Source organism: Hyperolius riggenbachi, chromosome 8, assembly GCF_040937935.1.
Source record: "Hyperolius riggenbachi isolate aHypRig1 chromosome 8, aHypRig1.pri, whole genome shotgun sequence".
NCBI lineage: Eukaryota > Metazoa > Chordata > Amphibia > Anura > Hyperoliidae > Hyperolius > Hyperolius riggenbachi.
Genome location: NC_090653.1, coordinates 177,081,263 through 177,105,829, shown reverse-complemented (window position 1 = coordinate 177,105,829; position 24,567 = coordinate 177,081,263). Strand labels below are relative to the sequence as shown.

At 45.1% G+C, this 24,567-nt stretch overlaps 1 protein-coding gene across 6 annotated transcripts in view; it reads left to right on the top strand.

The window, feature by feature from the left end:
- Positions 1-24,567, top strand: part of LOC137527199 (H(+)/Cl(-) exchange transporter 5-like) — a 397,265-nt gene that overhangs the window by 93,164 nt on the left and 279,534 nt on the right. For all 6 annotated transcript variants that reach the window (XM_068247697.1, XM_068247696.1, XM_068247695.1 and 3 more), the window contains one exon: positions 7,847-8,002. In XM_068247697.1, coding sequence (XP_068103798.1) covers positions 7,858-8,002 — 145 coding nt within the window. In that variant the 5' untranslated portion in view covers positions 7,847-7,857. The remainder of the gene's footprint in view (positions 1-7,846; positions 8,003-24,567) is intronic.

Here is a 24,567-nt window from a genome sequence, read left to right as displayed (position 1 = left end):
CAGCTGTCAGACGCCGGGCAAGGGGGTGACTGGCAGACATTGGCTTCTTCCGCTAAAAGCTTTCCCTCACGGACACCTGGCTGCTGCTGTGGGCAGAGGAGCAGGAACCGCTCAAGGTGAGAGGCGGAGTGGAGGAGGGAGGCTGTGATTGTGAAGGTGCAAGGGAGAAAGCGGCTGCAGATGATGCACCTGAAGGAGGAAGATAAGGAGGGTGGCTTTGCTTGTGTGCTGCTTTTCCTCAGGTGGTCTTCCCATTGCAGTTTGTGCCTTTTCTGCAGGTGCCTTCGTAAGGCAGTTGTTCCTACGTGGGTTTTGGCCTTTCCACGGCTTCACTTTTGGTGGCAGAGAGTACAGACGGCATTGCTCTCTTTGGCATACACATTAAAAAATTTCCACACTGCTGAGCCCCCCTGGGGTGATGGCACTATGGTGGCCTCAGCATCTGACATTGAAGGGCACGTTGGCTGGCTGTCCATAAGTGGCGATACATGGCGCCGGACACTGCCACCAGCTGTTTCTGACGACGAGCTCCCCCTGCTTCTTTCAGGAACTCGTCTCCTCCTACTCCTCTCTGACTCCCCCCTCTGAACTGTCCCCCTGTTCATCTCCTCTATTGGGAACCCACGTGTTAAGAATTCTTTTACAGCTGTCCATTTGGGTAAATATTCATGGTGGAAATAAAAGTTGCCAATTGCTTATTTGGGTATGCTACAGACCACCTCATATTAATGAAGCTGCAGAACTGCGATTACTACAGCAGATTGAAAAAGCTGCAAGAAAAAAATGAGGTCATAGTTATGGGCAACTTCACCTTTCCAGACATTGACTGGGGTATTGAGGCTACCCATTCTGGTAAAAGCAGCAGATTTCTGGCAGCACTACAGGACAATTACTTGACTCAAATGGTAATGGAACCAACTAGGGGGAATGCGTTACTGGATCTGATCATTTCTAATAGACTAGATAATGTATCAAATGTGCACGTTCAAGAACATTTGGGAAATGGTGATCACAACATAACGTTTGATCTGGTGACTGATAGGCCACGGGGCAGCGGTACCACTAAAACTATGAATTTTAGAAAAGCAAAGTTCAATAAAATTAGGCAGGCACTAAGGTTGGTGAACTGGGATAATGTACTACAAGGGATATTGGGAATGTGATATACTTGGACTTTGCAAAGGCCTTCGACACTGTTCCCCACAAAAGTCTGGTGAAAAAGTTGAGGATGCAAGGACTGGGGAAGAGTCTGTGTGCATGGATAGGGAACTGGCTAATGGACAGAAAACAGAGTTGTGGTCAATGGATCGTATTCAAAATGGGAGACTGTTCGCAGTGGGGTCCCACAGGGGTCTGTACTGGGTCCAGTGCTCTTCAATTTATTAATGACCTAATAGATGCAGTAGTGAGCAATGTTGCTATTTTTGGAGATGATACAAAATTGTGCAGAATCATCAACTCTCAGGAAGATAGTGACATATTGCAACAGGATCTGGATAGGATGGCTATATGGGCACATAAATGGCAGATGAAATTCAATGTTCAAAAATGTAGAGTCATGCATTTTGGTCGTACCAATGGTCTAGCACCATACAAAATAAATGGTATACAGTTGGGGACATCAAACTTGGAGAAGGACTTAGGAATACTCATCGACAACAAGTTAAATAATCGTACTCAATGCCAAGCCGCTGCAGCTAAAGCTAACAAAATTTTGGGATGCATTAAAAGGGAAATCATAACTCGAGATGCTAGCATAATATTGCCCCTGTTTAACTCTCTAGTAAGGCCACATCTGGAATATGGAATTCAGTTCTGGGCACCACATTACAAAAAAGATATTGCAGTTTTAGAGCAGGTGCAGAGACGAGCAACAAAATTGATACGTGGGATGGAAGGTCTCGCTTACCAAGAAAGGTTAGAGAAATTGGGTTTATTTAGTCTAGAGAAAAGACGCCTTAGAGGGGATCTAATTAACATGTATAAATACATCAGAAGGCAATATAATAGCTTGGCGGATGAGCTTTTTGTCCCTAGGCCTTCTGAAAGGACTAGAGGACATGATCTGCGCATGGAGGAAAAACGTTTTAGCCATTTATTTAGGAAAGGGTTCTTTACAGTAAGAGTGATTAAGATGTGGAATGCATTGCCACAGGAAGTCGTTATGGCAAACTCTATACCTGCATTTAAAGGGGGCTAAAGCCGCATCTACACGAGCAGATGCGGCCGCGATGCTCCTTATCAATCGAGCCGCTAATGCGTCTCGATTGATAAGATCCGACAGGACGGATCTCCGCACCCCCGATTCCCTGCTCGCTCCCCCCTAGGGGACAATGGCAGGGAATCGAGCGGAAGATAAGCGGGGACGAGCGGGGAATCGAATGCGGCGCGCGAGCGGGGACGTGGCCGGCACGCGGAAGAGGTGATCCGGCGGCTAATCGAGCCGCCGATTCGCTGCAAACTCTGTGTAGACGGGGCTTTAGATGCTTTCCTTGCGTTGAAAGACATCCATGGCTACAATTACTAGGTAATGCCTAATGATGTTGATCCAGGGATTTTATCTGATTGCCATCTGGAGTCGGGAAGGAATTTTTCCCTTTTTGGGGCTAATTGGATCATGCCTTGTAAGGGTTTTTTTCGCCTTCCTCTGGATCAACAGGGATATGTGAGTAGAGCAGGCTGGAGTTATACTTTGTACTGGTTGAACTCGATGGACGTATGTCTTTTTTTCAACCAAAATAACTATGTATGTAACTGTGGCATCCAAATCATCATAATCATCCTCCCCAGCTTCGCTTGCCTCAGACACCTCATAAACTGCACCAACAGCAGGTACATCCCCCTCCTCTTCCCATCTTATGTCCATAGTGTCGCCTAACTCACACATATGAGGTGGTGTAACTTAGCGCCTTCATCTTGTTGTAACAATAATGGCTGTGCATCAGGGATTTCCCCACCAAATAACTCCTGCGAAGTGTCAAATGCAGCGGATGTGGTGCTAGTAGTAGCGCTGGTGGCTGTGGAAGATGAGGTGTTCTGTGTTAGTCAACCCAAGTCCTTACAATCTTGGGAGTTGATGAGACGGGGGGGGGGGGGGGGGGGGGGGCTTGGGGGAATGAAGTGAAAGGTATGCACTGACTTGACTAATACAATGTGCAGTCGCACAGGTGCAGTGAAAGGTATGCAGTGACCGGTATTACAGTACAATGTGCAGCTGTCACACGGGTGCAGTTAACAGGTATGCTCGGAGTGGTATTTTACACAGCGTGCAGTCACACAGGTAGTGTGAACAATTATGCAATGACTGTTATTACAAATGTGCACCTGTTACACACAGGACAGGGCCCGGTCTGGCACAGTGACACTGCGTGCGCTCACGTAGGTAGGTGGATGCACTGAACCGGTAGGTATATGCAGTGATGGGTATTACAATGTGCACCTGTCACACACAGGTAGCCACTGAATGTGCTGGGCCTGGGAGTGGCATACACGGTAGGAATTACCAAGGCCGTCTGTGCAACACAAGTGTCTGTGGGACACACACACACACACACACACACACACACACACACACACACACACACACACACACACACACACACACACACACACACACACACACACACACACACACACACACACATCACAAGAATAAGATTGGCTCTCAAAAGAGCTGTTGAGGGGTGCTTTTTTAACAATAAGAATAAGCAAGGAGTAAGCTAAGAAGCCTACAAGAGCCTAAATAAGTGTAAGCTTTCCCTATAGGTCTCTGCACAGCAGCTCTCCCTTTTCTAATTACTGCAGGCACACGAGTGAGTCCAATGCCTGACGCTGCCTGCCTTTTATAAGGGGGGAGGGGCTCCAGGAGGGAGTGTAGCCTGGTTGGCTACAATGTGCCTGCTGACTGTGATGTAGAGGGTCCAAAGTTGACCCTAATGATGCACTATGGGGGCGAATCGAACTTCCGGAAAAGTTTGCGGTTCTCCGTGAACCACCGAAGTTCACCGGCGAACCGTTCGGGCCATTTCTACTGATTAATAGATTAGACCCCTTGGGCCATATGCAATTCACTTTTTCACCTGAGTTTTCTCCTAGATGATCTTTTCACAACTTGTAAATAAAATGCCTTTTACACCACCAGAAAGCAAACTAATACTCTAATTTTGACAGTAGTTTTTAATTTACCCTTTGGTACGTCTCCATTGCAGAGTGTTAGTTACCATATTTTCCGCCGTTTAAGACGCACTTTTGCGTCTTATACGGCAAATGCAGGGAATCCCTGATATATGAACCGCCGCTATGTCGGGGGTTCCCTGCATTACCTCCCTGTGTGGTCTGCTCCCCAAGTAGTGTAATTTGTGTATCGGCACGTATACTACATAACATTTTGCCGCCTGTATGTGCCCCTGGCTCCCTGTGTGGTCCACCTCCTGTCTCTTGGCTCTCCGATGTGCCCACTCCCCCTCGCTTGTGTGCCTTCCCCAGCCGCCCCCCCCCCCCCCGCGCGCTTATGTGTGCGCATCCCCTGAGTGTCAGTATAGCGGCTGTCTTACTATTTCAGCCGCTCTCCGGGAATGCACACACATAAGCAGGGGGGGGGGGGGGGGGAGCGGGCACATAAGAGCTGGGATGGAAGCACATAAGAGCAGGGAGGGGAGCGACAGGAGGCGGGCCACACGGGGAGCCAGGGGCACATAGGGGCGGCAAAATGTTATATGGTATACGTGCCGATGCACAAGTTACAGGACCTGGGGAGCAGACCACACAGGGAGCTGGGGACACCCAAGGACACAAAGAAAGCAATTGACAACACTGGGGAAACATGGGGTTCACTTAAGGACACATGGGGGACACTGGAATACATTAATTGGGGAGAAGATTTACAAGACGCTCCTGGAATATAGACGCATAGGGTTTCGTATTTTTTTTTCCTTGGTTTTTGCACACAAAACCTAGGTGTATCTTATATTCCGGAGTGTCTTATAAGGCGAAAAATGCGGTAATTTAAATTGAAGATGAAAAATGATCTCCTAGGAGAAAACTTGGGTAAAAAAATGAATTGCATATGGCCCCTTGTGTTGATGTTGCATGTATATTGTTGTCTGTTCCATCAGCTTGTAAACAAACAGGATTGAGTCTGATGAAGGCTACACAGCCGAAAGTTTGCTTGCTTACTCTTATACGTTAGCCAATAAATGCCAACACGGTACAATACTCTACTGGGACTAGTAACTCAATTATTCACCCCCCCCCCCTTCATTTGCTATTGTTGCTTGTTTTCGCACTTAAAGGGACACTTAAGCCAGAAAAAAAAAGTTTTACTCACCTGGGGCTTCTACCAGCCCCCTGCAGCAGTCCTGTGCCCTCACAGCCACTCACTAATCCTCTGGTCCCCCGCTGCCAGCTAGTTTCGTTTTTGTCAACAGGCCCGTCAGGAGTGGCCATGCGCAGCTTTTTCCGCATTCCCGACTGTAATTGGCGCTATCGCGGGCCGCAATGCGTACAAAAGTACGCATTGCCGCATTACGAACGCATAGATATGTGGCAACGTGTATTTTCGTACGCGTTGCGGCCCGCACTAGCGCTAATTGCAGTCAGGAATGCGGAAAAAGCTACGCTTGGCCAGTCCTGACGGGCCTCTCGGCAAAAACGAAACTAGCTGGCAGCGGGGGACCAGAGGATTAGTGAGTGGCTGCGAGGGTACAGGACTGCTGCAAGGGGCTGGTAGAAGCCCCAGGTGAGTAAAACTCACTGACTTAAGGTTCACTTTAAGCAGAGCCCAGGTGATGTCACAAGGAAGCCCAAAGTTGGCATGGCTGTTATACAGTAGGAAAGATGTGTATAGTTGAAGCAATGGATGGGAGTGCTACAATAGGGGGCATGGCTGGGTTTCCAGGGCCAGGACGTCTAACTACATATCGGCACTCACAGGGGCGCTGCAGAGCCTCTTGACTGTGTTGCTGAGGAAATAAACCTAGTATACAGCCTTGCCACCTGTTTCGTAACATGGCTTACCGCACTACAGTGTACCACCAATGTAATGTTCGCTGTGTGGTGGGTGCATTGTAGTATAACTGGTTGCAGCATTGGAACGGACTGCATGCAGTGTATTACCGCTAAATGCACGTTAGCAGGAACAGTGACGCATACTTTTCATTGAATGTAGGCTTCACTGTAACTGACACGACGCAAGCACATCACGTTCCTGCTGTCACAAGGAAAGCAACGGCATATATAATTTTATTTATTTGTGGTACAAGAGCTTACATGTTTTTGGGTGAAAAATAGTTATCTTTTTTGGAGTTCATATGGTGCTCTCTTTCATTCGCAAATGAGCTAGATATCATACACTGATTGTATTAAAACGTGAAGGGTAGGAACGCGCTAGGCAGAATCGCATATGTGGTTTCCACTATATGCTATGGAAAATACATATGCGATTCTGCCCAGTGTGTTCCTACCCTAAAAATTAAATCTGGTTTATTGCAAGAAAAAGCAAAAAGCTAGTGCTGTCAAACGTCAGCCATTTAACAATGTTTCATTGTTAAATGATTGACATGTGACAGCACTGACTTTTTACTGTTTGCTGTTTTATAAACCTGATTTAATTTTTAACCTTAATGCAATGAGTATATGATATTGAGTTCATTTGCGTATGAGAGAGCAATATGTGAACTAAAAAAACTTTTTATCACAAAAACATTTAGCCTGGTTTCACAGTGGGACGTTGCGTTTTAGGGGACGTTATGGTCGCATAACGTGCCTCTAACGCAACGCCTGGTGGTGTTGGAGCAGGACGCTACCAAGAGCCGCGTTACAAGCAGCTCTTGGTGCGCCTGCTCTGTTGGAGGCACTGCAGAGACCACGTGAGCGGAGCTATCCGCATCACGTGGTCCCGCCAGCCAATCCGCGGCCGCTCCAGGATGTAAACACTGCAAGTGCAGTGAATAAGTAACCATGTGCCTGGCTACGTAGCGGCCTCTCCCCGCCTCTTCTCCACTCATAAATTGAAAAAAAAAACCCTACTCAGCATGTGCAAACGCGGCTTAGCCGGGTGTAAAGTACTGCATGCAGTACGTTATGTAGACGTGCTGCGTTACAAGGTAACGCAACGTGGGCACTGTGAACAGCCCATTGATTTTTCATTGCTGTGCGTTGGGGTGCGTTACAGGCGGCTCTAATGTGCGCCTGTAACGTCCCACTGTGAAACCAGCCTTAATGTCTTATACCACTGAAAATGATGTATGTATTTAACTTGTGGTTTTTTTTTTTTGTTTTTTTTTTTGCTCTTAAGTTGTGGTAGTGGAGAAAGTGTAATTTTAATGTTAAATCAGTAATCCTCAGTAGTATTTCCAACAGCAAGAAAAGATACATCAATTTAAATGCATTAGTATTCAAAATGATTTTCTTTTCTTAGAAACTTTGCATCAGCATTTTTCAAACAAAGCAGGAACCAGTGTTTCCTTCCTTTTTTAAGATCAGTATGCCCATGCAGACCGGGCCTTTTTTTTTTTTTTTTTTTTTTTTTTTTTGTGGGCTTTTTACAGTTTTTCTGCATCTTAAACAATATTTATTTTGCATTTCATGCCACCAGATAATTTATTCAAGGGTAAAGTATTCTGCTTTCTGTAATTAATAATAAGCACAACAAACCACACCTTTCCCATTTAGAGCAATGTGCTGGAAGGCTTTACATTTTACAGTAACAGCTCAAAAATCTGTTACGGTTTTCCTATCCTGACTATATTGCTTTCATATGTAGGATGTATATTAATTAGGTTTATTTTTATTTACGCTTCCTTTTTTTTTTTTTTTTTTTTAACATGTACTTGTAAATGTATTTAAGGTACGTTAAAGATGGACAACAAAACATTTCGTCGTTCCAGCCTCAACAGCTTCCAAAGCGCCACCAGTGATGATGACATGGTTGAAATTTCTGAGGGAACTCTTGATTTTAATATGTCTGATGATGTCCCTCCTCTTGACAGAGATATGGCGGAAGGTGTGTATGCTGTCCTCCTTTCACTGTAATAGTTAATACATACAATAGATACAGTACTTGTGTCGTTAGTGCATTGAATGCAAAGTTGTTTGTTTTTGTTTTTTAGCGGTAAAGTTATAAATAAAAATAACTATATGCGATGGATATTCAAGGGCTTGAAGCCTTAATGATAGAATTATTCACTTTGCATGTTTTTCACATCTAATAGTTGTTTTGTTTTACTATTTCAAAGTGGAATTTCAATCTGGCATAACATTGAATTAAAAGTTGGTTTCCCAAACTTTTTATGGCCCATACAGTTTAAGTACAAACACACCTCAGACAAAAATTGGTCTAAATTAATGTTGACTAACGATAAATTGGTGAAGGTTAACAATTTTAAATAACCGACCCGTATACACACACAAAGGATCTGAGAAAGAAGGAATCGACAGATAATGAGGAAGTGACTTCTGAATCAAAGTATACCAGAGCCGAATATATCATATACTATCCCCCTCACAGTTTAAGATGGCTGCGCTTAATTCATGCGTCTGGGGGTTCACTTGCTCTTGTGGTGTCCCTCAGGGCACAAGCACCTCAAAAAAACACACACAAAAAAAATAATGCAGACTGTTAAAGGCTGACACCCCATTGGTGCAAAAATATATGCAGGCTCACTAACGTTGTGAAGGTAAGGGGGCGGGGAAAGCCACCACCAACTACAGACTCTCCCCTCAAGGTTCCTGAACTCTCCCTGCTCACCGTCGTGCAGCCAGGTGAGAGATTGGCAGGCTCCCTTCCTTCAGCGTTCTTCCATATGCAGTTGGGTAATCACCAGTAGTTGCCCATTCAATATCTGGGCCCAAACTTCATACCTCAAAATAAGCACAATTATCACCAATGTGTAAAACCAAACGTTTAATAAAGCTTAAAAAGGTAATGCGCATACATAATAAAACTCCTTGTAAAACATATTACATGTGTTACCGATCCCCCGATCTAGGGCCACGGCACAGCTTGCTTCTCGTCGTCTGTAGCCAGCATCCTCCTCGCTGCCCTTAAGCCACGCCCTACCGGTTTCTTCGCGATATGCGACTCATCAGGGGCTAACTGAGCAGTTGTATAGAGGACCATTAAATACTCGTATGGAGGGCACGCCTGCGGCGTCCTGCCGCGGCCCTCCTTCTGGAAATTCCACCCGCACTATGCGTCATACTTCCTGGGTTGATGCCAAATATGTGACCAGTCAGGTCATCACGTAAACCCAGTAAAAAGAAATACCGCCCATATGTTAACCACACCACCCCCCAATGACGTCAGGTGTTTCCCCATCCCCTTGGCGCTTCGCAATGTATCCACTCCACCTATCATCTAACCGTTCTAGCTGCAGCCTATATCTAGACGAGCAATCGGTTTACAGTACCATTGACCTATGGGGCCATTGCCACTTCACTCACATATTCTCTGATCTATCACTAACCTATATTACTACTGCACATGTTAGATTCATCTCGCAAAGCAAGAATGTTTCTTATACACACTATCCTTATATTTTTAATAGATATATCCACGTTAGATTAACTTATATATCAGCCACATTTATACTTTACATATCACCATGAGCAACACCCATTTTCATAGTGAATTACATACCTTCCTATACTTAAATCGGCTCATAAAAGATCACACACCTCCCAAGGTATTCCACATATGTTTTCCTGCAGATTGCTTACCTTCAAGGGGCACCCTGCATCTAGTGAAAGTGTTTTGACGTTATAAATTAATATTTAGCATGCCTCGATGGTTACCTATAGATACATGAATCCAGTAATTTTCTACATGGCAAGGTATATATATCCTAATAGTATCCTCCATTTGGTTACTCTCTTATACTTCGTAGGTTTCTATGGATCTGGAAACCATCCAATATTTCAGTATTCCCCTATTATTTTACAACCTGAATCCTACTTTTCCCAAGTTGCGAGTGTAGCACACATCTATCAATAGGAAGCTAAATTGTACTCGATCATTAGTATGGAAATGGTTAATGTCTAATTTGATGTTTTAACCCTTCTGGGTACATAGTCTTAAGTGTATAAATCCACTTAAGGTAGCCATACACTGGTCGATTTGCCATCAGATTAGACCAACAGATATATATCTCTCTCTGATCGAATCTGATCAGAGAGGGATCGTATGGCTAACTTTACTGCAACAGATTGTGAACCGATTTCAGCCTGAAACCATTCACAATCTGTTGTGGTGGTACTGCCGCCGCTCCCCCCGCCCGCATGCCCGCATACATTACCTGCTCCGCCGGCGCGACTCCAGTCCCCAGGTCACCGCTGCTCCGTCTCCGCTCTGGTCACCGGCCCCGGCATGCTTTACTTCTTCCTGCCCGGCAGGAAGTTTAAACAGTAGAGCGCCCTCTACTGTTTAAACTTCCTGCCGGGCTGAAGGAACTGAAGCATGCCGGAGACCAGCGCGGTGGCGCGGAGCAGCGGTGACCGGGTGTAGACGTGCCGGCGGAGCAGGTAATGTATGCGGCTCTATTGCGTCGGTCGTCGTGTACTCGAACGCCGCTAGCGGCGCGCTCCCTACCCGCGGGCGATAGACGCTAATTTTCCGCACGGAGCAATCGAAGGGATTGGACAAAAATGATCAAAATTCGGCGTGTAGCGCGAACGATTGGCAGCAGATTGGATCCCAGTGATCGAATCTGCTGTCGAAACGGCGGTGAATCGGGCCAGTGTATGGCCACCTTTAGTCTCTGTTTGGCATATTTACGCAATTTGTGGCATCCCCTCCAGTTTGATTGTATCTTTTCAATTGTGCATGCTCTGAGGAATTTTGGATTACATCCATGTTTAACCTTAACGTGCCTGGACACGCTATGATTTTCATGTCCCTTAGTAATTTTATATATGTGTTCCCCCACTCTTTCCTGTAGGGTACGAGTGGTCCTTCCCACATATCTGTATCCACAATTGCACCACAGTAAATATACTATATGGTTACTCCTGCACGTAATGCACTGTTCAATCTTATACTCCTTTACATTACCCATGGCTGTAAACTTATGTTTTAACTGTAACTCCCATTTTGCATGCCTTACAATCCTTACAGGGGAAGAAGCCTCTAGGCCTCGTGTTAATATTCTCTTTATCCCCTGGGGGGTCCAAACAGCTAGGGGCCAATCGATCCTTCAATTTGGTGCTCTACGATAAATGAATCTTGGACATTGTGGGAGTATTCTTCTGAGTTGTACATCACTCATAAGAACAGACCAATTTTTTATAATTTTCTCCACTGCTTTATATGCTTGAAGTCTCTTATAAATGCTAGTTGGAAACTTCCATCTTGTTGCATTGTGATTCCATTTTCCAGCAGTCTGTTTCTAACCATATCCCTCACCTTCTGCGCCATATCTTGTATGGTCTCTCTATGTCCCTTCTCAATAAACCTTTCACCAAGGATTGTGGCCTGTTGTCGGTAGTCGGCCACTGTTGTGCAATTTTGTTTCACTCTGGTGAATTGTCCCTTTGGGACTCCCTTTATCTAATTAGGGTGGTGGCAACTGTTGGTAGGGATAAATCCATTTCTGCCTGTTTTTTTTTTTTTTTTTTTTAAATTTCATAGTCTATTGTTTATCCTATACAATAAAGTCCAAGTGCCGCTGCGTCCAACAGTTTTGCAGCGTCCCTGTGTCCCTGGTATTGTTATACTGCGCATGTGTGCAGTAACGGCTGCTGGAGAGACCAGGGAGTGAGGTGGGTGGGCGGGCAGTTGCGTGCGTCGGGTGCGCGCGCATGCGCAGTGACTGGGGGCGGCGGTAAAGGACTTCCGAGGCCAAATGAAAAAAAGTGAAATGCCTGCATCATATTTTAAGGCATTCCGCCGGGTCCCCGCCGCTCAATAGCCCCCCGGGCCGGCTCCCAACCTCACGGCCCGGGTCGGGCTCTTCTGCCTCTACAAACATGACCGCATGAGCTCTCCACGGCTGCGCAGCTCTAGGGCCCTAGGTTAGCCCTAGAGCTGCGCAGCGGCCCGACCGGGAGCCGGCCCGGGGGGCTATTGAGCGGCGGGGACCTGGCGGAACGGCACGGAGGGCGCGGACAGCGTCCTCTGTGCCTTAAAATATGATGCAGGTATTTTACTTTTATTTTTTAATTTGGCCTCGGAAGTCCTTTAAAAAAGACCTAGAGCCCGGTTTTAAACGGGCTTGGGTCTACTAGTTTTTTTTGTTTTTTTTTTATAATATCCAAATGATATCTGCTTATTACTAAGTCTTTTTCATCCAATAGACTTTTGATTTGTTCCTTAACCCTAATGACCCAACTAATAAATATAAAGGTGACCTCATTAAGAAAATGAAGGTATATTTGACAGATGAGTTCACACATTTGGTGCCCATGGAGTATTGCGAGACATTACCAAGAGTATTGCGAGATATTAAACGTACAATACAAATTATGGAAAACTTAGAAGTAGGTGAGAACACTCTGCTAGCAACAGCAGATGTGTCGTCACTATATACTTCCCTGGCTAACATCTATATGGCACTATGGGAGGAGAAGGCTATTAACACAGGGGGTGGCAGGATAACCCTCTGGAAACTCTATATAGATGACCTTATGTTCCTGTGGCAGGAGGACAACGGGTCATTGGAGGCCTTCATGAGGGCATTAATCAATTTGCCCCCAATATCAAACTGACACTGGACTCTGACCCTTGTAACATAAATTTTCTTGATTTGGATATTCTAAAAATAAACAAGACTTACTATGAAATGTTTTTTCAAAAAGAGTGAGACGAAATTGTACAACCGTGGCCGACTACCGACAACAGGCCACAATCCTTGGTGAAAGGTTTATTGAGAAGGGATATAAGAGAGAGACCATACAATATATGGTACAGCAGGTGGGGGATATGGATAGAAACAGACTGCTGGAAAAATGGGATCACAATGCAACAAGATGGAAGTTTCCAACTAGCATTTACTGTATAAGTGACTTCTCCAAGCAATGTAAAGCAGTGGAGAAAATCATTAGAAAAAAATTGGTCTGTTCTTATGAATGATGTACAACTCAGAAGAATACTCCCAGAACGTCCAAGATTCATTTATCGTAGAGCACCAAACTTGAAGGATCGATTGGCCCCTAGCTGTGTGGACCCCCCAGGGGATAAAGAGAATATTAACACGAGGCTTAGAGGCTTCTTCCCCTGTAGGGATTGTAAGGCATGCAAAATGGGAGTTACAGTGAAAACAAATACGTTTTCAGCCATGGATAATGCAAAGGAGTATAAGATTGAACAGTGCATTATGTGCAGGAGTAACCATATAGTATATTTACTGTGGTGCAATTATGGATACATATATGTAGGAAGGACCACTCGTACCCTACAGGAAAGAGTGGGGGAACAAATATATAAAATTACTAAGGGACATGAACAATCATAGCGTGTCCAGGCACTTTAAGGTTAAACATGGATGTAATCCAAAATTCCTCAGGGCATGCGCAATTGAAAAGATACAATCAAACTGGAGGGGATGCCAGAAATTGCCCAGGGGATGCCAAAATGTACCCAGAAGGGTTAAACATCGAATTAGCCATTAACTGTTTCCTTACCAATGACTGACTACAGTATGGGGCTTGCCATTTAGCTTCCTATTGATAGATGTGTGCTACAATTGCAACTTGGTAAAAGTAGGATTCGGGTTGTAAAATAGGGGAATACTGAAATATTGGATGGTTTCCAGATTTAGCATAGAAACCTACGAAGTATAAGGGTACGTTTCCACTTGAGCAGCGCGATTTGCTCGCGGAAACCGCGTCAACGAATCCGCATGCGGTTGCGGATTCGTTGACGTTTCCATGTGGATTTTCACGCGGAATCGCTCGCGGTTTTAACGACGCGATTTTAACCATGTCAATGCCGGCAAGCATTGACATGGGTTTTTAGACGAAATCGCACGCGGAAACGCCGGGAAAACCGCAAGACTAAAGAGCTTGCGGTTTTCCTATTTAGTTACATTACCGACGATTCGCGTGCGGGTGTGCGGCGTGCGAATTCTGACGGCTCTGCTGTGCAGATTTTTTCTGCATAGCGAGCCGCACAGAATTCCTGACAAGTGGAAACCGTGCCATCCACTTGTATTGGTTGAGCGAATCTGCATGCAGGAAACGCATGCAGATTCGCTCAAGTGGAAACGAGCCCTTAGAGAGTAATCAAATGGAGGTGACTATTGGGATATATATATAACCTGCCATGTAGAAAATTACTGGATTCATGTGTATATATATAGGTAACCATCGAGGCGTGCTAAATATTAATTTATAACGTCAAAACACTTTCACTAGATGCAGGGTGCCCCTTGACGGTAAGCAATCTGCAGGATAACATATGTGGAATACCTTGGGAGGTGTGTGATCTTTTATGAACCGATTTAAGTATAGGAGGGTATGTGATTCACTATGAAAATGGGTGCTGCTCATGGTGATAGGTGAAGTATAAATGTGGCTGATATATAAGTTAATCTAATGTGGATATATCTATAAAAAGTATAAGGATAGTGTGTTTAAGAAACATTCTTGCTTTGCGAGATGAATCTATATGTGCAGTAGTAATATATGTTAGTGATAGATCAGAGAATATGTGAGTGAAGTGGCAATGGCCCCATGGGTCAATGGTACTGTAAACCGATCGCCCGTCTAGATATAGGCTGCGGCTAGAACAGTTAGATGATAGAGATGGAGTGGATACATTGCGAAGCACTAAGGGGAGAGTGTTCGCAATGTTGCCAACGGGATGGGGAAACGCCTGACGTCATTGGTTGGAGGGTGGTGTGGTTAACATATGGGCGGTATTTCTTTTTACTGGGTCTACGTGATAGTCACGTGTTTGGCGTCAACCCAGGAAGTATGACGCATAGTGTGGGTGGAAGTTCCAGAAGGAGGGCAGTGGCAGGACGCTGCAGCACCGCCCTCCATACGAGTATTTAATGGTCCTCTATACACATGCTCAGTTAGCCCCTGATGAGTCGCATATCGTGATGAAATCGGTAGGGCGTGGCTTAAGGGCAGCGAGGAGGATGCTGGCTACAGACGACGAGAAGCAAGCTGTGCCGTGGCCCTAGATCGGGGGAACGGTAACACACGTGATATGTTTTACAAGGAGTTTTATTATGGTGGTGGCTGGATAGTGTACTCGTTAAGGGCTCTGCCTTTGACATGGGAGACCAGGGTTCGAATCCTGGCTAGGTCAAGTACCTATTCAGTAAGGAGTTCAAGACAAGACTCCCTAACACTGCAGGGTGGCCTCCTGAGCGCGTCCCAGTGGCTGCAGCTCTTGAGCGCTTTGAGTCCGAAAGGAGAAAAGCGCTATACAAGTGTTCGGATTATTATTATATTATTATGTACGCGCATTACCTTTTTTTTAAAAGCTTTATTAACCACTTGAGGACCGTGGGCTTTACCCCCCTTAAGGACCAGGCACTTTTTTTCCATTCAGACCACTGCAGCTTTCACGGTTTATTGCTCGCTCATACAACCTACCACCTAAATGAATTTTGGCTCCTTTTCTTGTCACTAATAAAGCTTTCTTTTGGTGCTATTTGATTGCTGCTGCGATTTTTACTTTTTATTATATTCATCAAAAAAGACATGAATTTTGGCAAAAAAATGACTTTTTTAACTTTCTGTGCTGACATTTTTCAAATAAAGTAAAATTTCTGTATACATGCAGCGCGAAAAATGTGGACAAACATGTTTTTGATTAAAAAAAACCCATTCAGTGTATATTTATTGGTTTGGGTAAAAGTTATAGCGTTTACAAACTATGGTGCAAAAAGTGAATTTTCCCATTTTCAAGCATCTGACTTTTCTGACCCCCTGTCATGTTTCATGAGGGGCTAAAATTCCAGGATAGTATAAATACCCCCCAAATGACCCCATTTTGGAAAGAAGACATCCTAAAGTATTCACTGAGAGGCATAGTGAGTTCATAGAAGATATTATTTTTTGTCACAAGTAAGCGGAAAATGACACTTTGTGACAAAAAAATAAAATAAAAAAAAATTCCATTTCTTCTAACTTGCAAAAAAAAAAAAAAATGAAATCTGCCACGGACTCACCATGCCCCTCTCTGAATACCTTGAAGTGTCTACTTTCCAAAATGGGGTAATTTGTGGGGTGTGTTTACTGTCCTTGCATTTTGGGGGGTGCTAATTTGTAAGCACCCCTGTAAAGCCTAAAGGTGCTCATTGAACTTTGGGCCCCTTAGCGCAGTTAGGCTGCAAAAAAGTGCCACACATGTGGTATTGCCGTACTCAGTAGAAGTAGTATAATGTGTTTTGGGGTTTATTTTTACACATACCGATGCTGGGTGGGAGAAATATCTCTCTAAATGACAATTTTTTCATTTTTTTTTTTACACACAATTGTCCATTTACAGAGAGATTTCTCCCACTCAGCATGGGTATGTGTAAAAATACACCCCAAAACACATTATACTACTTCTCCTGAGTACGGCGATACCACGTGTGACACTTTTTTGCAGCCTAGGTGCGCTATGGAGCCCAACGTCCTATTCACAGGTCATTTTGAGGCATTTGTTTTCTAGACTACTCCTCACGGTTTAGGGCCCCTAAAATACCAGGGCAGTATAGGAACCCCACAAATGACCCCATTCTAGAAAGAAGACACCCAAAGGTATTTCGTTAGGAGTATGGTGAGTTCATAGAATTTATTTTTTGTCACAAGTTAGTGAAAAATGACACTGTGAAAAAAAAAAAACAATAAAAATCAATTTCCGCTAACTTTTGACAAAAAAATAAAATCTTCTATGAACTCGTCATACACCTAACAGAATACCTTGGGGTGTCTTTTTTCTAAAATGGGGTCACTTGTGGGGTTCCTATACCGCCCTGGCATTTTACGGGCCCAAAACCGTGAGTAGTCTGGAAACCAAATGTCTCAAAATGGCTGTTCAGGGGTATAAGCATCTACAAATTTTGATGACAGGTGGTCTATGAGGGGGCGATTTTTGTGGAACCAGTTATAAGCAGGGTGGCCTTTTAGATGACAGGTTGTATTGGGCCTGATCTGATGGATAGGAGTGCTAGGGGGGGTGACAGGAGGTGATTGATGGGTGTCTCACGGGGTGGTTAGAGGGGAAAATAGATGCAATCAATGCACTGGGGAGGTGATCGGAAGGGGGTCTGAGGGGGATCTGAGGGTTTGGCCGAGTGATCAGGAGCCCACACGGGGCAAATTGGGGCCTGATCTGATGGGTAGGTGTGCTAGGGGGTGACAGGAGGTGATTGATGGGTGTCTCAAGGTGTGATTAGAGGGGGGAATAGATGCAAGCAATGCACTGGCGAGGTGATCAGGGCGGGGGTCTGAGGGTGTGGGCGGGTGATTGAGTGCCCTAGGGGCAGATAGGGGTCTAATCTGATAGGTAGCAGTGACAGGGGGTGATTGATGGGTAATTAGTGGGTGTTTAGGGTAGAGAACAGATGTAAACACTGCACTTGGGAGGTGATCGGACGTCGGATCTGCGGGCGATCTATTGGTGTGGGTGGGTGATCAGATTGCCCGCAAGGGGCCGGTTAGGGGCTGATTGATGGGTGGCAGTGACAGGGGGTGATTGATGGGTGGCAGTGACAGGGGGTGATTGATGGGTGATTGACAGGTAATCAGGGGGACAGATGCATACAGTACACAGGGGGGGGGGGGGGTCTGGGGAGAATCTGAGGGATGGGGGGTGATCAGGGGGGGGGGGGGGGGAGGATAGCGTTGACAGATAGTGACAGGGAGTGATTGATGGGTGATTAGGGGTGATTGTGTGCAAACAGGGGTCTAGGGGGTGGGCAGGGGTGGGGTGGTCTGAGCGGTACTGTGGGCAATCTGGGGCAGGGGGGGGGAAATCAGTGTGCTTGGGTGCGACATAGGGTGGCTGCAGCGTGCCCTGGTGGTCCCTCGGACATTGGGACCACCAGGGCAGGACGCAGCCTGTATAATACACTTTTTGCAAACATTACAAAGTGTATTATACACTTTGTATGCGGCGATCCGGGTGCTAGTAACCCGCCGGCGCTTCCGAACGGCCGGCGGGTTACAGCGCAAGGGGGGCGGAGTCAGGCGCCGGCGGCCGATCGCGTCACGAATGACGCGATCGCGCCGCCCATGCCCTTACAAGGATCGCCGCCATTTGTCAATACGGCGGTTCTTGTGGGGTCCACTTCCCGGCCGCCAATTGTCTATACGGCGGTCGGGAAGTGGTTAAATGGTTGGTTTTACACATTGGCTATAATTGTGCTTGTTTTGGAGGTATGATGTTTGGGCACAGATATTGAATGGGCAACTACTGGTGACAAGACAAATAACATTTTATATTGCGCTTTTCTCCTGGCGGACTCAAAGCGCCAGAGCAGCAGCCACTAGGGCGCCCTCTATAGGCAGTAGCAGTGTTAGGTCTCCTACTGAATAGGTGCTGGCTTACTGAACAGGCAGAGCCGAGATTCGAACCCTGGTCTCCTGTGTCAGAGGCAGAGCCCTTAGGGCTCTTTCACACCACAGGGTGCGTTGAGAAAAGCAGAAAGTATGCTATTTGCGTTTTTTACTACTTTTCGATGTGCGTTTTCAATGCGTTAACGCAAGTATGAAAACGCTGCAGTAATTTTTTTTTGAACTGTGTTAAATGCAAATTAAAGAGAAATTTGCATTTTGGGACTGTTTGCCTGCGTTGACAACATTTTAAAAACGCGCATAGTGTGCGCTTTACATTGACTAACATTGTAATAATGGCAGTATTTGTATAGCGCCTTTCTCCTGTCGGACTCAAAGCGCTTGTGAGGCAGCCACTAGAGCGCACTCAGTAGGCAGTAGCAGTGTTAAGGAGACTTGCCCAAGAAACTCCTTACTGAAATAGGTGCTGGCTTACTGAAAAGGCAGAGCCGAGATTTGAACCCAAGTCTCCTGTGTCAGAGGCAGAGCCCTTAACCATTACACTATCCAGCCACATGCTAGCGTTGGCTGAAAAACTGCGCCTGGGTGCGTCGTAACGCAACGCACAAAAATGCAGCGTTATATGTGAAAGCTAAAATGAAAGTCTGTGGACTTTAATTTCACCTTGGGTAACGCAAACTTCAGCCACTGCGTTAAAACGCTCAAAATCTGCGCAGATGTGAAAGGGCCCTTAACCATTACACCATCCAGCCACCACTGATTACCCAACTGCATACAGAAGAACGCTGAAGGAAATAAGCCTACCAATCTCTCACCTGGCTGCATGACGATGAGCATGGAGAGTTTAGGAACCTTGAGGGGGAGCATCTGTTTGTAGTTGGTGGTGGCTTTCCCCGCCCCCTTACCTTCACAACGTTGGTGAGCCTGCATATATGTTTGCACCAATGGGGTGTCAGCCTTTCTAAACAGTCTGCACTATTATTATTATTATTATTATTTTTTTTTTTTTTTTTTTTTTTTTTTTGAGGTGCTTGTGCCCAGAGGGACACCACAAGTGTAAATAGACCCCCAGACTAGGCCTGAACGATTTTAGGAAAAGATTGAATTGCACGATTTCTGAGATATTGCGATTTTGATTCACGATTTTCAATACACAACGATGGATCAGCACACCGATGGTAAGTATGAGTTCCCCAGTATAGGTAGCCACATATAGGTGCCCCAGGATAGTTTAGCCAACTATAGGTGCCCTAGGAAAGGTTAGCTAGCTATAGGTGCCGCAGTATAGGTTAGCCAGTATGGGTGCCGCACTACAGGTTAGCCAGTGGATAGGTGCTGCAGTACAGGTTAGCCAGTGTATAGGTGCCGCTGTGCAGGTTAGCCATCCAAATTCCCCTTCCCTTCGTGTATATAGGCAGATCTCTCTCCTGTTTATAGGCAGATCCCCATCCTGTTTATAGGCAGATCCCCCTCCTGTTTATAAGCAGATCCCCCTCCCTGTTTATAGGCAGATCCCCCTCCCTGTTTATAGGCAGATCCCCCTCCCTGTTTATAGGCAGATCCCCCTCCCTGTTTATAGGCAGATCCCCCTCCCTGTTTATAGGCAGATCCTAGCTGGGCACGGCCATACAGTTTGCCCCCATGACGTCATGAGCAGCGCGCTCCCCATCCCAACACGGACTCCGGCGACCTGGAAGAGTATCCCAGAGGGCTTTTAGGTAAGATATGGGGGGCATAGATCAAAACAGGAGGAGTAGTGGGCATCAGGCATCAGGACATTTGATAGTATATGCCTGCTCCCCCCCCCCCCCCCCACTTCGTTTCTCTAGCTTTGATTATAGCTCTGGTATTCTTTAACTGAAATTAACCACTTAACATCCTACCTACAGTATATTCATGGCATTGTATGTGGCTCCTGAAAGCCACACTACGTGAATATGTCGGTTCGCTTTAATGAGCATATATATATATATATATATATATATATATATATATATATATATATATATATATATATATATATATATATATATATATATATATATATATATATATATATATATATATATATATATATATATATATATATATATATATTTTTTTTTTTTAAATCTTTTATTTTTGAAAAGACATTTTTTTTTTTTCAGAAAATACAAATGAACAAAAGAGGTGACCTATCTTGCCCTGCATGGCACAGTCGAAGAACAAAAAAAATGGAAACATGCCAATATAACAGTGATCTGTTCTATGACGGCGTATACATTTATAATGAATTGAACCACAAACCAGCGTGGCTCGCCTTAATACTTTAGAACAGTGGTCCTCAAACTAAGGCCCGCTGGCCGAATGTGGCCCCCTGAGGCTTTTTTAACGGCCCCACACACACAAAATGTATTCCTTATAGATGCGGTCAGCTACATCTTTAAATATCGGTGGCCCGCATATAGAATAGCAGTGCTGGGCTGGCACCACCCATCCACATGGAAGCCAGAAAGCAATAATTTGCTGGTTTCCAATCAAATTCCACATCAGGTGACAATTGGACTACAGGTTGTCACCTGGGTATGCTTCACTGTCTGGCCCACAAAAACTATAATTTTATGTATACTCCGGCCCCCCAGCAGCCTGAAGAATGTTGACCCGGCCCTCGGCCCAAAACGTTTGGGGACCCCTGCTTTAGAACATAAACTAACCAAGATAGGACTGTGTAAGCGTTAAATAGTCCTTATAGAAGGCCAATTCTCTCTATTAAGCGTAAGGATTGATAGAACAGCCCTGAGCCCATAGGGATCATACATCAGTGGCTGTCGCTAAGTATAAACCAAATAGAGAGCACATAGACCTAAAGGCTATAGTCCTATTTCAATAACCATATTTGAACTAAGTATTGTAGACTAGTATAAAGTTCTTAGTCTTAACCTGGCATGACTAACATTTAAAGATGTGAGACAGAAGTGAAGTCTCACAGAAGTAAAAGTAAAATAAAGAGGAAAAATTAGAAGAAAAGAGAGAGAAGGGCGGGCGTGAGGATGGGGTCCGGTGGACAGAGAGAGAGGACAGAGGATTGTTAGGAGCTGTCTCTAGAAAGTCAGGGGTAGGTATATGCTATTGTTGTTTTGTGTAATTAGGCGGATATGAGGGAACTGTAGCGGGGATATTCCTTAAATTCAAACCATCCATACCAGGTTTTCCAGAATATACTTCTTATTTTTAAACTGTAAGGCATGAAAACTGAGAAATAATGACTTTTTCATTTTTTTTTTTCTCCTTATTACCTTTAAAATGCATTCAAAATAAAATACTTAGCAAAAAGTGCCACCCAGAGAAAGCCTAATAGGTGGCAAAAAAGCAAGGTATAGATCATTTATTTGTGAGAAGTACTGCTAAAGTTATTGGCTAATGTATAGGAGACCTGTGAAATGTAGAAAATTGCTTGGGTTTTTTAGGGGTAAAACCCTAGGGTAGGGAAGTGGTTAAAATGTATCTGAATTCTTGCACAGGGCAGAAGGAAAACCATATGCACCTTTTATGTATTTAGAGAGTTTTGCCTCTCCAATCTCCCCTCATCTTTGACTAATCACAAGTTGTAATTTGATCTCTTCAGCTTTGTCAGCTCCTGCCACAGCAGAGAGGTAATTGGTAAACCCAGGATGTTAACAATATGTCTGCTACCATGAAAGCAGTAAGTTGAGACACTGCAGATTTATTGCTGCAGTTCTTTGGGCTGCAACAAATACGTTTTTTTTTTTTTTGCTTTTCTGTAAAGGTTATTTTGCGGTTGCTTATCTTTTAGAGCAGAGAGGCAGTTTTTTTAGTTCAGGCTCCTTTAACTGAAACTAGGGATGATCAATGAGATGCAAAATTTTCCGAATTTATGCAAATATATGCTGTTTGAAAATGGACCAATCAATTTAAACCCAGATTTAAATTGATTGGTCCATTTTCAAGCTACATTTATTTGCTTAAGAGTTTGCATCAACTCGGAATAATTTGCATATCTGTGATCATCCTTAATTGAAACATCAATATCTGTACAAACATGAGCAATTATGAACTATCGACTGTGGCGCATGCACTGTACACAACAAGATCATTATACAATGTTTAACTGCACAAACTCCCTTTTTGATGATCGTTGGTCGAAAAAATTCATCAGGAGGAATCACGACCGACTCTCGATATTGGTTATTGTTGCCATCAGAGACGGATGGTCGTGCGCAGTTGATTACCAAAAATTGGTTGAAAGCTCTTTAATTGATCATCTTTAATAGGGTTCAGACAGATATTTAACCACTTGCCGACAGCCCACTACCTATGGGTGTCGGCAAAGTGGCACCCCAGGACCCCCGTAATGCCATATAATACGCTTTGTAATGTATACAAAGCGTATTATACAGACTGCCTCCTGCCCTGGTGGTCCCAGTGATCGAGGGACCACCAGGGCAGGCTGCAGCCCTCCATGTCTACACCCAAACACACTGATCCTGCCCTCTGATTGCCCACAGCACCCCTCAGACCCCCCCTGCCCACCCCGACCCCTGTTTGCACCCAATCACCCCCCTAATCACCCATCAATCACTACCTGTCACTGTCAACGCTATTGTTTAGATTAGGTCCTAAACTGCCCCTTGGGGGCTCCTGATCAGCCCCCCCCCCCTGTGTACTGTATACATCTAAACTCCCTTGTAATCACCCACTGATCATCTGTCAATCACCTGTCAATTGCCCCCTGTCACTGCCACCCATCAGATCAGACCCTAACCTGCCCCTTGCGGGCACCTGATCACCCGCCCACACCCTCAGATCGCCCGCAGACCCGCCCTCAGATCATCTCCCAAGTGCATTGTTTACATCTTTTCTCAACTCTAATCACCCACTGATCACCCATCAATCACCCTCTGTCACTGCTACCCATCATACCCATCAGATCAGACCCTCATCTGCCACTTGCGGGCACCCAATTACCCGCCCACATGCTAAGATCGCCCTCAGACCCCCTCTTAGCACCTCACCAGTGCATTGCTTGCATCTATTCTCCCCTCTAATCACACCCTGATCACCTATCAATCACCCCGTCATCCCCTGTCACTGCTACCCATCAGATCAGACCCTAATCTGCCCCTTGCGGGCACCCAAACACCCGCCCACACCCTCAGATCACCCTCAGACCCCTCCTTATCACCTCCCCAGTGCATTATTTACATCTGTTCTCCCCTCTAATCACCCATCAATCACCACCTGTCACTGCTACCCATTATACCCATCAGATCAGACCCTCAGATCGCCCTCAGACCCCCCCCCCCCACCCAATCACCTCCCCAGTGCATTGATTGCATCTATTCCCCCCTCTAATCACACTCTGAGACACCCATCAATCACCTCCTGTCATCCACTAGCACTCCTATCCATCAGATCAGGCACTAATCTTCCCCCTGCAGGCTTCTGATCACCTGGCCAAACACTCACCCGCCCCACCGCAATGACAGAATTTTTTTTCTCTTTCTGATCACTGCTGGTCTCTACGACTTAATTGTGGCTGTGACCAATAGTTATGCCACACAATACGCAACTGCCAATCCAAGAAGCTACCATGCCCAGCCTTTTCTGTGGAAACCACTCCAAGTTTCCGAACGTAACATTTTTGGGGGCCTTCTCCTTAACATGGGTCTAGTCAAAAATAATGTATTGCGGTCTTATTGGTCTTCGCACCCAATACATCACATGCCCATGTTCTCTGCTGCCATGTCCAGGTCACGATTTGAGAACACCCTGCGCTTCCTGCACTTCAGTGGCAATACAACCTGTCATCTAAGAGGCCACCCTGGACCGGTTCCACAAAATTCGGCCCCTCATAGACCACCTGTCATGAAAATTTGCAGATGCTTATACCCCTGAACAGTCATTTTGAGGCATTTAGTTTCCAGACTACTCTTCACGGTTTTGGGCCCCTAAAATGCCAGGGCAGTATAGGAACCCCACAAGTGACCCCATTTTAGAAAGACACCCCAAGGTATTCCGTTAGGTGTATGATGTGACAAAAAATAAAATCTTCTATGAACTCAAGTTAGTGGAAAATGGCACTTTGTGAAAAAGAACTATAAAAATCAATTTCCA